General features: G+C 41.0%; 1 protein-coding gene across 1 annotated transcript in view; it reads right to left on the bottom strand.

The window, feature by feature from the left end:
* Positions 1-9,659: 9,659 nt before the first annotated feature.
* LOC147897275 (RING/U-box superfamily protein) overlaps positions 9,660-14,015 on the bottom strand; it is a 71,966-nt gene continuing 67,610 nt past the window's right edge. The window contains exons 10-16 of the mRNA XM_087380590.1: positions 11,394-11,492; positions 11,180-11,286; positions 11,029-11,094; positions 10,833-10,920; positions 10,681-10,738; positions 10,539-10,602; positions 9,660-10,302 (exon numbers count right to left, since the gene is read on the bottom strand). Coding sequence (XP_087236716.1) covers positions 10,168-10,302; positions 10,539-10,602; positions 10,681-10,738; positions 10,833-10,920; positions 11,029-11,094; positions 11,180-11,286; positions 11,394-11,492 — 617 coding nt within the window. The 3' untranslated portion in view covers positions 9,660-10,167. The remainder of the gene's footprint in view (positions 10,303-10,538; positions 10,603-10,680; positions 10,739-10,832; positions 10,921-11,028; positions 11,095-11,179; positions 11,287-11,393; positions 11,493-14,015) is intronic.

Below are 14,015 nucleotides of genomic sequence, written 5' to 3'. Positions count from 1 at the left end.
TCTGGGCAATTGTGCCTCAAATCTACCCCACATGAGGTGCCTTCTCTACCAAGTACTCCTCTTGTGCTTTGCTTTCTCTCACTACTACCCACATGGCAGCCACAATGCTACCCTTTGGGGGCTCACATATGGGGAGATGACCTATAATGTCCCATAGATGGGGAGGTGAGAGAGACAGAGAGAGAGAGGGAGGGAGGGAGGAACACACACACACACACACACACACACACACACACACACACACACACACACACACACAGAGTCTATTAATGTCCACTGGAGGCCAAAAGGTCTATGGGACAACAAGTAACCCTCTAGTACATCTCCTTTAGGGAGGGAACATGGCAGCTCCCAAGGAGTGCAAAAACAACCCTCATTATTTTAGAGTGCCTACATAATAGTCTGAAAGAGTAAACAACCATACATTAGTTTAAGACTAAGAGTCATTCGGTTTTGATTTAAACTCTCTAATTAGGGCTACGCCTTCATGGTAAACTACCCATTTTCCATCCTTTCTACTAGCCTTGACTTTAGCTAATTTAATTGCCTTATTCTTGAGTTGAGCCTGTGCAAGCTCCTTTGTTATCCATACTTTGGTACCCTTTAGCTTGTAAGATTGTCGAAGAAGCTTGATCTGCATATCTTTTGACTTCAGTGTAAGGATTGCATGACCTTTATAGTGCATAATAGAAGTTGGCCTGGAGTCATCATCATCCTGCTCATCATCCACCACCCATTCAATGTTGGGCAAGCTTGCTTTGATCTTTGTCAATATTTCACTATATGTGTCCTCCTCTTTGTACCAATCTTTTGGGAGTCCCCCTATTCTAATCTTCAGTGCATTATCACTTCTAGCTTCGTGTTCTTTGATCTCTGCTTGAATATCAGACTTACTTGCTTTGGTGTCCACCTCCACAATCAATTCCTTCTTAGCAATTTGTACTTCAATGAGAGCAAGATCTTTGACTATAGAGACTAGATACGGGGTAGGGGGGGAATCCTTACAAGATTTTACAGCCACATCAATTACTACTTGCTTACCAGGCCCTTCTAGAATGTGAAGTAGAGCCTTTACTTCTGCCAGTTCCAATTGTAGCTCTCTCATTGTCTGCTGCTGCAGATAAAAAATCTGATTTTGTTGCCCAAGGATGGGTCGTTTTGAGCCTTCTTGTTGGTAATTCTGTGCATAAGAAGAGGGTGTCATGGGTTGCAACTGTAGAGTACCGAGTCCTGATAGAGGTTGAAGGAGTTGAGGGGGACTGGGAGGAGAGGGTAGGTCAGTACATAATTGGCTTTTTGTTGAACCACCTAGCTGAACCTAACCCTCGGGTTGGGTTGGAGGTTTAGCACAACTCAAGGTTAGGGTTAGTGTGTTTGTTGGCTGCTGACGGGTTGCTGACGAGCGACGGGTTGTACGAATAGAGAAGTACGGATGGGGCTTTGCGGACTGGAGAGGGAGAGAGAGAGAGAGAGAGAGAGAGAGGTGGAAAGTTTGAGTAGGTGAGGGGGAGCTGAGGCAGAGAGGTTGAGCAGAGGGGAGGCGGAGGGGTGGTTGAAGTGGAGAGGCTAAGCGAAGGGGCTAGCAGGAGAGAGAGAGAGAGAGAGAGAGAGAGAGAGAGAGTTGGAAAGTCTGAGTAGGTGATGGGGGGCTGAGGCAGAGAGGCTGAGCAGAGGGGAGGCGAGCGGGTGAGGGGTGGCTGAGGTGGAGAGGCTGAGCGGAGGGGCTGGCGGAGGGGCTAGCAAGAGAGGCAGGAGAGGCTGAGTAGAGGGGCTAACAGGAGAGGCGGGAGAGGCTGAGCAGAGGGGCTAGCGAGAGAGGCGGGAGAGGTTGAGCGGAGGGGCTAGTGGGAGAGGGAGACCTAGGGCAAGAACTCCGTTGACAGTGTCAAAAATAGTCCCAGACAGAGGGGTGTGTCACAAGTGGAATAGGTGGAACAAAAAATGGTGGTTGCTAAAAAAAACTCCCTTCTCAACTCGCTCGAAAAACTCACTTTTTGCCCATCCCCATCATTACTGAGTGGAGATCACCACTTACAATTTTGGTGAATTTTGAGCTTTATTACACCATATTTGTGTGGAGGTGATCCATGTAGTGTTGTAAATTTACCAGTAATTGGATGTCCCCATTTGATGTTACTTTCTTAGAATTGCACAATGCTAGGTTGCTTCAAGGCTTTCCTTGTTAAGACCTCTAGATCTTAGACATGCTCCAAAGACATCATGATTTTGTTGGGACCTAGTTCCATGTGTTAGCTCTAACCTTTCATAGATTATCTTGGATGGATAGAGTCTACGCACCTTACAATGTCAAACTAGCATGGCATCAAAGTGCTTTGAGGTATCCATGAGTAAGACCCACAAAGCATTCAAAGGGTACCTCTAGCTGTCCACCAAGGGGTTGTGATCACACAATGTTTCACGTTTTGTTCTTGGTTTTGAGGCCATTAATAAGCAACTCTTTCTTTCTTTCTTTTCGTCACCCCTCATAGAGACCCAGATCTCACACACCTATGCACACACATTGTATGAATGCCCACCACTAATGTCTAGGCCTACGCATGACCCTAGACCCAAACCCTCTAGGTTTCATAGTATGGCTGACCACAATCACAACCCATGGTTCCGGGATTATGGCTGATGCAACATTTCCTTCCCCTTAAGAATGGTTTATGTCCTCAAAAACAAAATTGAGAAACCTCCTCTGGATATTGCTTACCCTTTCCCATGTTGAACTCTCTTCAGGTCTATCTTTCCACTTAACCAGACATTCTTGCCATATTGTGTGTCGCGTTCTTTTTTCTTGTCTATTTAAAATTCTTTCTGGTTCATGTGGTTAAGATGCAAGTTCAATGAGTTTAAGTAGGACTTCATTTCCAATGAGATTATCATCATCTCCTAACTTTCTTTTTAGCCTACTAACATGAAAAACTGGGTGTACTCTACATCCCTCAGGTAAGGCTAATTTGTAAGCAAGTTCTCCAATCCTCATAAGTATTGTGAATGGTCCACAATACCTAGGAGACTTCTTCGGACATTTACTTGTCTTTAGAGATTCTGAAGATTTAGGTACCTTAAGGTAGACTTTCTCATTTACTTCAAACTCCAACTTTCTACAGTGGGGGTTTGCATAACTTCGTGCTCTACTATCCTGAGCTCTTCTTATGCTATCTTTAGTTAACTTAAGTGTTTGATTCAAAGCTTTAAGAAAGTATTTGGCTGCTTGAACCTTCTCTTTTTTGGGTTCCACTATCATTCGGTCTCTTGGTTGAAATCCATACATCATCATGAATGGACTAAAACCTGTAGCTAAATGTTTGGCATTGTTATATGCAAATTTTAATATGGAAAAATACAGTTCCCAATCAATTTTCCATTTACTTACATATGCTCGGAGCATATCCTCAATGATCTGATTGACCCTTTTAGTTTGACCATCACTCTGTGGATGATCCGTAGTGCTTATATTCAATGAAGTTTCTAACCTCTTAAACACAGCCCTCCAAAAATGGCTATTAAATTTGCTATCTCGATCACTAACAATATCGATTGGTAGCCATATAATCTATAGATATGCTCTACAAATAGCCTAGCTAATTCTAGAGTTTTAACATCTTCATTGACAGGAATAAAATGAGCCATCTTGGTCAACCGATCCATAATTACCCACACTGAGTTGTGCCCCCTCTGTGTCCTACAATGAATTCCATGGAGATGCTTTCCCATTTGCCAGATGGAATCTCCAATGGGTGTAGGAGACCTCCTACCTTAAGGCGTTCAGCCTTATTGACTTGGCATTTTTGGCACTTCAATACATAATCTTGGACGTCCTTACCTATTCCAGGCCAAAAGAATTGTCTTTTCAGAAGCACGTATGTCTTTTGAATTCCCGGATATCCAACACTCGGACTATCATGACATTCAAAAAGAATTTGGTGCTTAATGTTATTATTATCTAGGACACATACTCTACCCTTGTAGAGCAGGTAGCCATCATCAATAGTATAAGTTTTCTACTTAAGTCCTTCATCACCAACTTGTGGTGTGTCGCCATTTCCATGCGACTCCACAACGAAAGCATCTCGATTAGTTGGACCCTATTTCTAATTGCTTTCCATATTTCAAAGAAGTGAGGATCAAACTCACATTTCCTATATGTCAATTGTATATCAAACTCTTGCATTAACTCAGCCCATCTAGCTTTTTTACCTTTAAGCTCTAGCTGATTACAAATCCACTTAATGCTCTACTCATCAAAGATGATCTCAAAATTTTCACCATATAAGTAGTGCCTCCACTTTTTAAAAGCATAAACTGTAGCATATAGTTCCTTCTCATATGTTGAGTAATTCCGTTGGGCACGATCTAACTTTTTGCTTTCAAAAGCCACTGGTCGATCTTTTTGTATAAGTACCGTCCCAACAACAAAATCATTGCCATATGTCTCAACCACGAATGATTCATTGGGATCCACTACTTTTAAGACAAGAGCTACTCCTATAGCTACTTTTAATTTTTCAAAACTTCTCTTTTGAGGTTCATTCCATAGAGGTTTCGAGAGAGAGATCTCCAAGGTGATGGAAAAGGAAAGAGGACTCACGAGATGGGGATCACTCGGAAACTGTCGCTGGGAGAAATTAGCAGGAAGCCCTCTTATTCAGTTGGTGTAACATTGGTATCAGAGCGGGTTGTGATCACGCTTCTGTTGATACAGTTGTGAATGCAATCAAACTAGAAGGACCACGCAAAGTGTCGCAGATATGCTCCAAGTGAATAGGCGGTCCTGACCACTACAGCAGCCCCAAATCAGCAGAACTCCCTTGACTGTTTGTTGTTGCCTACTGCGTCGTAATAAGAACCAAGTGAAAGAAAAGCCAGTTCTGAGAACGACGGCCATTTCAAAGACTCGGTTGGCGTGATACGACAAAGACGTGAAAGAAGGAAGTGGTTTTGGAACACGTCGCGCCATTTCTGCTGCTGCTACTACTCAGAAGGAAAGCGCCGATGCAGCCATGTAGAATATATGCAGAGAGAGCTTATGAGTGGAGAATAGCTTTTAGGTGTTTGGCACTTCTTTCATTATTGTCTTAGTCTACAGTCCGAATATGTCCAGCAAGCGGGCGCAACTTTGAAAACACCTTCGAGAGCAATTTGCAGATCAGCAGGTCATCTCCGCTGGTGACCGGAACATGACTTCCTAAAGACCGTTCGTATATCACTGCTCAATCGACTGAGGAAAATCAAACTTGCAGCGCTCAACTCTCTGATTCTCGACGCCGTTTCGTCGATTCGTCGCTTTGCTTTTTATTTTCAAAGTTTTGACAGGCCACATCATTCAAAGGTCTCTCAACCTTTGAAAAGAAAAGAAAAAAAGCCACATCATTTCTTCTTTTTTACCCCTCTCTATATGGATTCTTTACCTCTTTCTTTTCTAAGGCCCTTCAATCCCAAAGTGTCCTAATCCTTCTTAGCCTCACCAAATTCAAAGATTAATGGTCGAAGCGAGGACTTTGAGTTATAAGAAAGCGAAAGAGGTCGGAATTAAAAGAAGATTTTGGGGATCGAGTTCGAGGAAAGCGGAGGCGAGATCAACAATCAAAGAGAAGCGCATCGACTTCAAAGACATATCCAAAGCCTCGAACAAATACCAAGGAAGTGGGCATCACATTTTTCTCTCTGACATAAAGCGCTTTGCTTTATAATTTTTGGAAAATACACATCGTTAAAATGACAAATCCAGAAAAGAATGATACGATTAGGGAGGCCGAGGAAAGGGCTAGAAAAGGAAAAGCGATAGTTGGGGAGGAAACAAATGAGGAGGTACAAATTGAAACTCAAGAGGATAACGTGGAAATGGAGGACATAGACTAGAGTGATTATGGAATTCCGTATACGAAATTCCCTAAACTTGAAACTCGAATGCAAAATATAGAAACATAGCTAGGAGTTATAAGTGATACATTGAAAACCCTAGCTGAAGCCATAACTAAGTTAGCTGATTCTCAATCGGTAACTATTACAGAAAAATCACCGATTCCTCCTAATCAAGTTAAGAGGTCCACCTCTCGACTTAGAGAAACCTCTAATATCCTTAAGGACTTGAAACCGCCAATTTTCAATAGGGAAGAAAAGGAGCATAATAAAGATGCGATTAATACGTTCTTGCAAAAGTGGCAAGACTTCTATCGACTCAGGAATACCTCTCCTGAAAATCAAGTCATGGAAACAAGTCTTTTCCTTGGAAATAAAGCCTACAAATGGTGGATGAGACTCAGGGAAAATGGTAGAATTCCTAGGTATTGGACAGAGTTTGAACAAGCCTTCTTAAAAGAGTTTTTATATGAAAATGAATTAGAAAGAGCGTGGGAGGCTTGGGATAATTGCACTATGGGAAAAAACACTCTAGTCTAGTACATAGTGAACTATAGGGAGGCAGTCCTTAAGCTGAAGGGAATTGATGAATTCCAAAAGATAAGGGGTTTTATGAGAGGTCTTAAAGACACTTATAAGGTTGAGGTGAAAATAAACCTTTGAGGAAGCTATTAAGTATGCCCAAATATACGATGATATGACGGGGAAATTCAAAGTTGAAACTTCAGAACAAACAGGTTTTGTTCCAAAGTTTAATAACTTTTCCAATTTGAAAAGGAAGGGGCACTTTAAGAAGGAGGTTTCTTAGGTACCACCTATGAAACCTCAAACACAAAATTATCCTCTCTTGAAGAAAGAGGATTGCGAAAGTGCTAGGCAAGAAAATCTTTGCTTCAAATGTTTGAGCAAAGACCATGCTGCTTGGAATTGCCCTAAAAATAAACAAGTGGGAGCTAAAGCCCCAAATAGACCTCCATAAAAACAAGTGCATGCGGTGCAAGTCTTGCCGCTTAATGGTACTGAAAAGTACACTGAGATAGAGATCTATCAAGAGAATAGCACCCGCATGTGATGTCTATCATCGGCAATGTAGCAGCCCACCTTTGGTCCTCATGATTTAATGAGGATGCATGGAAAAATTAAGGGGCAAAGAGTAAGAGTGATGGTTGATGATAGTGCAACACATAATTTTTTGAACTACTGGTTAGTTAAGAAATTAAAGTTGCTCGAGAGTCCCAGTGCCCATAAATATGTGATTTCTTTGGCAAAGGGAAGTGATAAAAAAGTTTGGGACACCATGATACATGGTGTAGAGGTGGATATTCAAGGTGCCTTGGATTTCCAAATCATGCATCTAGACCGAACAAATGTAGTGCTTGGTCGAGAATGGCTATAAATGTCACACCAACTGAATAAGAGGGCTTCTTGCTAATTCCTCCCAGCCACGGTTTCCCACTGATCCCCATCTCGTGAGTCCTGTTTCCTTTTCCATCACCCCAGAGATCTCTCTCTGGAAACCTCCCCCTATCCCAATTCTTGCAAAGTGGCCTCCTCCCTTGGTGCCATATGTCCCACAAGGGACCTTACCCTTCTAGCCCCCTCATGGGCTCCCCCTTGCACCTCTTAACTAATGTCTAGGCCTAGGTGTGACCCTAGACGCAAACCCTCTAGGCCTCATAGTATACAAGGACTGTTAAGCCCTCTGGTTTCCCGCCTAACCACACAACCCATGGTTTCGAGATTATGGTTGACGTAACAAGACCACTTGTCAATACATACATGATCGAAACACGAGCCTGATGATCTAGCCAATGCATGCGAACTTGTCCTCCTATGCCGATGGAGCCACACTAGTCCCATTAACTTTACGCTTTTCACCTTTTATGAACTCATAACCAAATACAGGACCAATCGGATAAATCGAGATGTCTCTACCGAAGCTCTCGATCACTTGCTTCTTATGACTTTGAGGACTCCATGCATGATTGAGGTATATGCTTGTAGAACTCTTTTCTTCTAGCTAGAGAGAAAAAGGTGATGGGGAGCATATAGACAAGCCCTAGACTAGGTACAAGGAAAGGTTGAGAAGTGCCATTTTTAGATTGGTCATGGTTTTAAGAGACTTTCTACGAAAAATGGCGTGTTGGGTTATTAAATACCATTATCAATTGAGACTTCTTATTGGAAGACTACAAGAGAATGGGGTTTCATAAGAATTTTATAAGCATGATAGCTTCTCCTTCAAGAAATTTGCAACTATAGTGTGAATGAATAATAGCTCATCGTAATCCGCACCTTGAATTCAAGGCATTATTAGTTCAAGGGGTTAGGTGCCCCTTTGTCTGCCACTTAGCCATTACGTGTAGCTATAGGATAAAGAGAAGTCAGAGGTAGCATAACAAGTCTTGATATACCGAGATAAGAAATTCAATGGTGACATGAATGTCTCCACTCATCTCCCAAGTTTATTATCCCACCTTCATCAATAGCTTCTTAGAGGTTGTTAGATACCTTTAGTTCCCCCTAATAAAGGTGCTTCCATAATGTATACTTTTGGCCTCATAATGAACCTTTCCTTCTCTCAAGGATGCACCAATCCCATGGCCATACATATTGCTTACACCATGGGCACCAAGAAACAACAAATAAAGCAAGCTTTTAGTGGTAGTATTGATCTTTGTGGTCATCTCTACCCACAGAGACAAGTGCGTGCACATTCCCATGTTTGGCTCATGAGGAACGCCAATACAATAGAAGTGATCATCATCAATCCAAGATGATTCAAGCCATCAAGGAGCCTGGATTTATAGCCATAGCCAAGGATGTGAGAACAAAGCCCGTCTTTGGGTAGCTTGGAGTTTTCTACTATACATTTAGGTACCAAAGCAATGAAACCAATGCAATCCAACACCATCAATTTTTTAAACATCTCATCACTTAAGACCTTTTATTAAGCACTTTCAAAAGAATATCCTACCTTGTAATTGTAATTGTTAAACATGAGTTCAATGTAGCACCATTTTTGACAAAGAGAACCTACATCACCATTTTTCACAAGACTTGTAGCAATTGATTTCTTGCCATTAACAAACGAAGGCCTCAACTTAGGCCCAAGGGCTCTACAATAAGTAGATTAAATGTTAACTTTCTAGGTTCACACATGCAATTAGCACAAAATATTTCTACACCTTATTTAGCAATTTAGCAATTCTTAAGGACAATATTACTTGTATTGATGTTGTAAATTATGGTTTTGAATTTTATTTTATTATTGCTCAAGGGTAAAACAAATACAGAAGGTTTCACAAAACACCTTGCCTTATTTTAACATGAAAGCTGATTTCTTTTAAAAAGATGAGTGATCACAACCATAAATGAGGGGGCATGGGGTGCCAAAGCATTGCCCTTTTCCCGAACCATGAAAGACGAGCAAACTCAAAAGGAATACTACGCTCAACATAAAGAGTGCACAAGAAAAGCCAACGCATGCAAGCTGGTGCAAACTCCACCTATATTTTTTGCTTTGTATCCACTTGTCCCAAGGTTTCCATAAGATGTTGATTGAATTGGTTGTGCAGCTAAATGCTCGAATTTCTCAAGTTCTTAGACCTTGGAGTTATGTTTGTTTTGTGTTATGTTTCCCAGCATGGGACCAAGTATCACCAAAACTGTGTAGCTCCATCTTTGATCTTTGATTCTACATATGTGTTTACCTTAAGAAGATTAGCAAGCATAACTGATTCAAAGAGATAGCATGTTAATAATTCATGTCAAAATGCTTGTAACAAAAGGAAATAGTAATGAGGTCGAACAATCACAAAACACATTTGATTAGGCTCAAGCTGCACGTCAAGTTGTGAGAAAGATTGACCTTGCTACTGTGTTCCTTTCTTTGCACTCTATGTTTTTAAAAGCTCCTGTTGTACTATAAAGCTAAGCTATGTTATTCATCAACGGGACGTATGAAGTAATAATATTTGTAGTGAACCCACAAGGCTCTCTTAAGCATAAGGGAATGAAATCCTATGCTTCATTTTACAAAACCCCTGCTTCGTTAATTATGTATCGCAGTTCTTATTCCCCTCACCAGAAGCTAGATGATTGAGGCTTCACCCTCCCTCGGAACAAAATGTCTTCATTGAATCGGACATTCTCTCTTTCCTGGAGTGTTTTCTTGATGGCACGGATAGCCTACCTGACAGGATAATATTTTTAGGAAGGGAAAAAAAAATTGCATATAATTATATTTCCAGACACTCAAAACAGGATGGCACAACACAGCAGCAACTAGGCATATCATTAAGTCTGTCTGGACCGAGAGCTAGGTTCACATGCATGGTTGTATTTCTGTGCATGAGAGACTTTGTGTAGCTGTGTCCTACATAACCGGCCATACCAACAGTCCTCCCTTCCAGCTGCATCAGGTGGGAGTTCCTGCACATGAAAAACAGTTGCAATGAATTCTCTCCTTAAATTGCACACACTCCTGCTTGCCTATCATCCAGAACATCTACGATGTATCCATGTCTGCTCGAATCTTAACTTTCGATTCTATACATATTTGACTCCTACCAATATCCTTTAAACTTCCCATATGCTCCATTTAAAAAAGTTGCAAATGTCTGTACTTCTATCACAGCTCAAAATTTACTGTATTTCACAACACTCACATTTTTTGGAAGCGACAAACGGTATTTGTAAAAGATATGTTGAATGATAGAATCTGCACATTGACTGCAAAACGAGGAAACATTATACATGGGAATCACAAATTCTCACACCCCATAGCACAAGCAGAGTATTAGAAATTACTTGCAGAAGTATGATCCTGCTGTGAAGGTAGGACGATTTGCCGGCAAAATCGGCTTTTCTGCAAGCATACAGACCTTGACACTGTAAGAAGGACAATAATTCATCTTGAAAAAATGGTTTGATGATGGATAATGAAAGGTCTTTGAATTTACCGATTTCTCCCCTGTCCATCTTGTTCAGCCACTCAAGTACCACATCTTGTACTTCCAGCCTTTGTTCTGATATGTATCGTTTTGTCACCTGCTGTGTCAGAACAGTGAATAAACCATCCATACTTGTTTTTCCTCTAGCACAGACAAGCAGTCATCAAATTGAAGAAACAAAAAAGGTAAATTAGAAACGACTCACATCCTGCTCATAGGTGTTTCCTCTAAAAGATCCAGAGGGAAGTTCTGATATCCTTCGTTCGTTCATCTGAAAACCCAGGAGGTTGAATGTCATCCCCTAGCCATGAAATCTTTATACAAAGAATTACAATAGAAAAAGAAATCAGACATACTGTCTTTAACATTCCTGGTCTTATACAACCAATCACCACACCATTGGGCCGCAATACATGTTGGTTATGCCAATACATATCACAAAATACTTGATGGCATCCTGCACCTGTGATGACGAACCCCGCAATTTTGTCAGCTTCCAAGGGTCAGATCAATATATAAGCATATAGACTTACAAAATCAAACACTTCAGCGAAAGTTTGAATATATTACATCTCTGTGGTACATCTATGTCCAATCTCTCAGGCATGAGTGCATTGCAGGCTGAGCACGTAAGATGGATAGTCTGTGGTCCGCAATGAAAGACAGAATCTGGCCACCATTTCAACCCCCCCAAAAAACAGCTTTATTTAAAAAATGGACAAAACATACTGATGAACTAGTATTCGACAATCAAGTCAACATGATCCGAGTCAAGATGTCCACTTAAATATGATATGTAAGATCACCGTAAAAAATGTACACATTATCAACACAGCCCTATATTCCTCAGTCTAAAGAAGTTACAATGAACGCAAAGATTCATGTAATGAGGCTACAAAGTGAATCAAAGGAAAATTTCCCCTAATATAGACCCAGCTTACAGCAATTAGTATGAAAATAATAATAAAGCAATTATGTCTCCCTTGAAACCACTAACATTCAGAAAAATCATCTGTCAATTTCCATCTAAGATTATAATGCAAGAAAAAACATAATCACAGCAGGTCTCAGATATTATAGTGTTTCAAGACATTGAACAAGAAGAATGCAATGCTGAAGAGGATCATCTAAAAAGCTCAACAACGCGCATAGACTGGATTTGTAGACTATGCACTTTGGGAGATAGAGAGAGACAAAGGAGCATTTCCTATGTACCTCTCCTAGAGGACGGTATCACCGCCTCTTCCTGGAGGGACAAGGTTTCGGACCTCTTTCCCGGCTGATCAGGACCAGGTATGTGTTGGCCTCTATCTGATGGAGATGTCATGACGAGAAATCACTAATCCGTGAGATTAGTAGAAATCAAAACATTATTATATATTATACGCCAATGGTGTAACATGTATTTGTATTTATGATGGACACCGACCGATTTGTTATGGCAGTGGATCATCTCAGCAAACTAGTCGAGCTGAGTCACTGCTTCAGATGGCATCAAATTTGGACATGTGATACTTATTTTATTAATAAAGATGTGCACACACGTGTCTAGGTCCTAGGGGCAATAGGAAGGGAAGGGTGTGTTAAGGTGCATTGAATGATAGATGCATGGGTCATAGGATAAGGGTAGGTGTAAATGGGAAGATGGAACTTGAGTGATCTCAAGGGACATTAATGAAAGGATATCACCCTTTCATTGTGAATCTCCACTAGCATTCTCTCTATTCACCTTGCATTTATCCGCCATCTCTCTCCCACCTTGCATGTAGGTTGAAAAGAGAAACAAGTACTCTCACAAGGGCGCTCTTCCCCCATTGGAGGGCCAATTGGCATTCAAACTCTGCATGCATTGCACACATTCGCATTCTCAATGATTGAATAGTCCATTATGACAAAATTAGGGACGAAGAGGGTGCTGAATTTTGGGGATGAAGATTTAGGTAACCCCTCGTAGAGAGCCAAATTTCAATCTCGAGAGAGAATAGAATTCCCAAAGTATTACGGAGCAAGAGAGGTGGATAAAATCCTCAATTGGATTCGCCATTTTGAGCTATATTTTGTCCATGAAGATGAGACCGACCATGAGAAGCTTGCTCTTGCCACATTGCATCTACAGAAGGATGCTTTGATATGGTGGTCCTTATCACAAACCGGAAAAGAGCCTATTCTTCAATGGTCCAAGTTTGTAGAGCAGCTTAAGGCCGCTTTCATGCCCCCGAGGCATGAAAAAGAATTGACCTTGCGCTAGGAAAGGTTCAAGCAATTCGATAACAAGAGTAACGCTAAATTTACGGCTAGGTTCTGGAAACTCTCTTTAGAGTTACCTGAGAAGAATGAGGATGATAAAAGAAAGAAGTATTTAGCAGCCCTAACATCGAAAGTGAGGTATGAGGTTAAAATGTTCAATCCAACCACACTGAAAGACCTCACTAAATTAGCTGAGATTACTGGGAGGAAATTGAATCCTCGTAAACCCTTCAACAAAGGAAAGGAGAAAGCTATTGTACAAAATGTTACCAGCCAATCACGTCCTGGATGGATACCATTTCCTTCCATGACTCACGATGAGAAGAAAAAGCTAATTAAGGAGGATAAGTGTTTTGGATTAGCTAGGGCATCCATGGCATAAATGTCCTGACTCCTACTCTATTAGCCAAACTTGCCAATCAATCCTGTAAAATGGAAAGGCAAAGCATCCAAGCAGGAGGGTGAGGCTTCTACCTCCTCATCCCAGGACTCTATGGCGAACATAAAACCAAGAGTAAATGCTATCCATTCAGCCGACACTAGTGTATGGATGTGTGAACTGAATATATTCTTTGTAGAGTATGGATAGAGAATAAGATTTTTCTCCTCCGTGTAGAGCGTCTTATATGATGAATAGGGCTGAAATAGAAGAGTTGAAAAAAGAGATTGATGATCTATCGCCTCTATAGATTAAGAAGCTGTTCATCGCAAAATCATCTATAGCCAAGGTCCACCTAGTTCAATGAACCATTTGGGTGAGAGAATCGTTTTAATACTAACCAGTTTGTTGAGAATATGTTTCAGCTTATTGAGCAGGTTACTATAAAGATCTTGGTATTAAGAAGAGGATTCTGAGAATGAAGAGGTACTGCAGTGGTACTTCTGCATTTTGAATATTCAGCATCAAGAAGAACCATAACTTGAAGATGAGATTTAAGTTCTAAT

This window comes from Dipteris shenzhenensis, chromosome 10 (genome assembly GCF_047967505.1).
Source record: "Dipteris shenzhenensis isolate YYH24624 ecotype China chromosome 10, Dip_SZ_1.0, whole genome shotgun sequence".
Taxonomy (NCBI): Eukaryota; Viridiplantae; Streptophyta; class Polypodiopsida; order Gleicheniales; family Dipteridaceae; genus Dipteris; species Dipteris shenzhenensis.
This window is presented reverse-complemented; position numbering and strand designations above follow the sequence as displayed.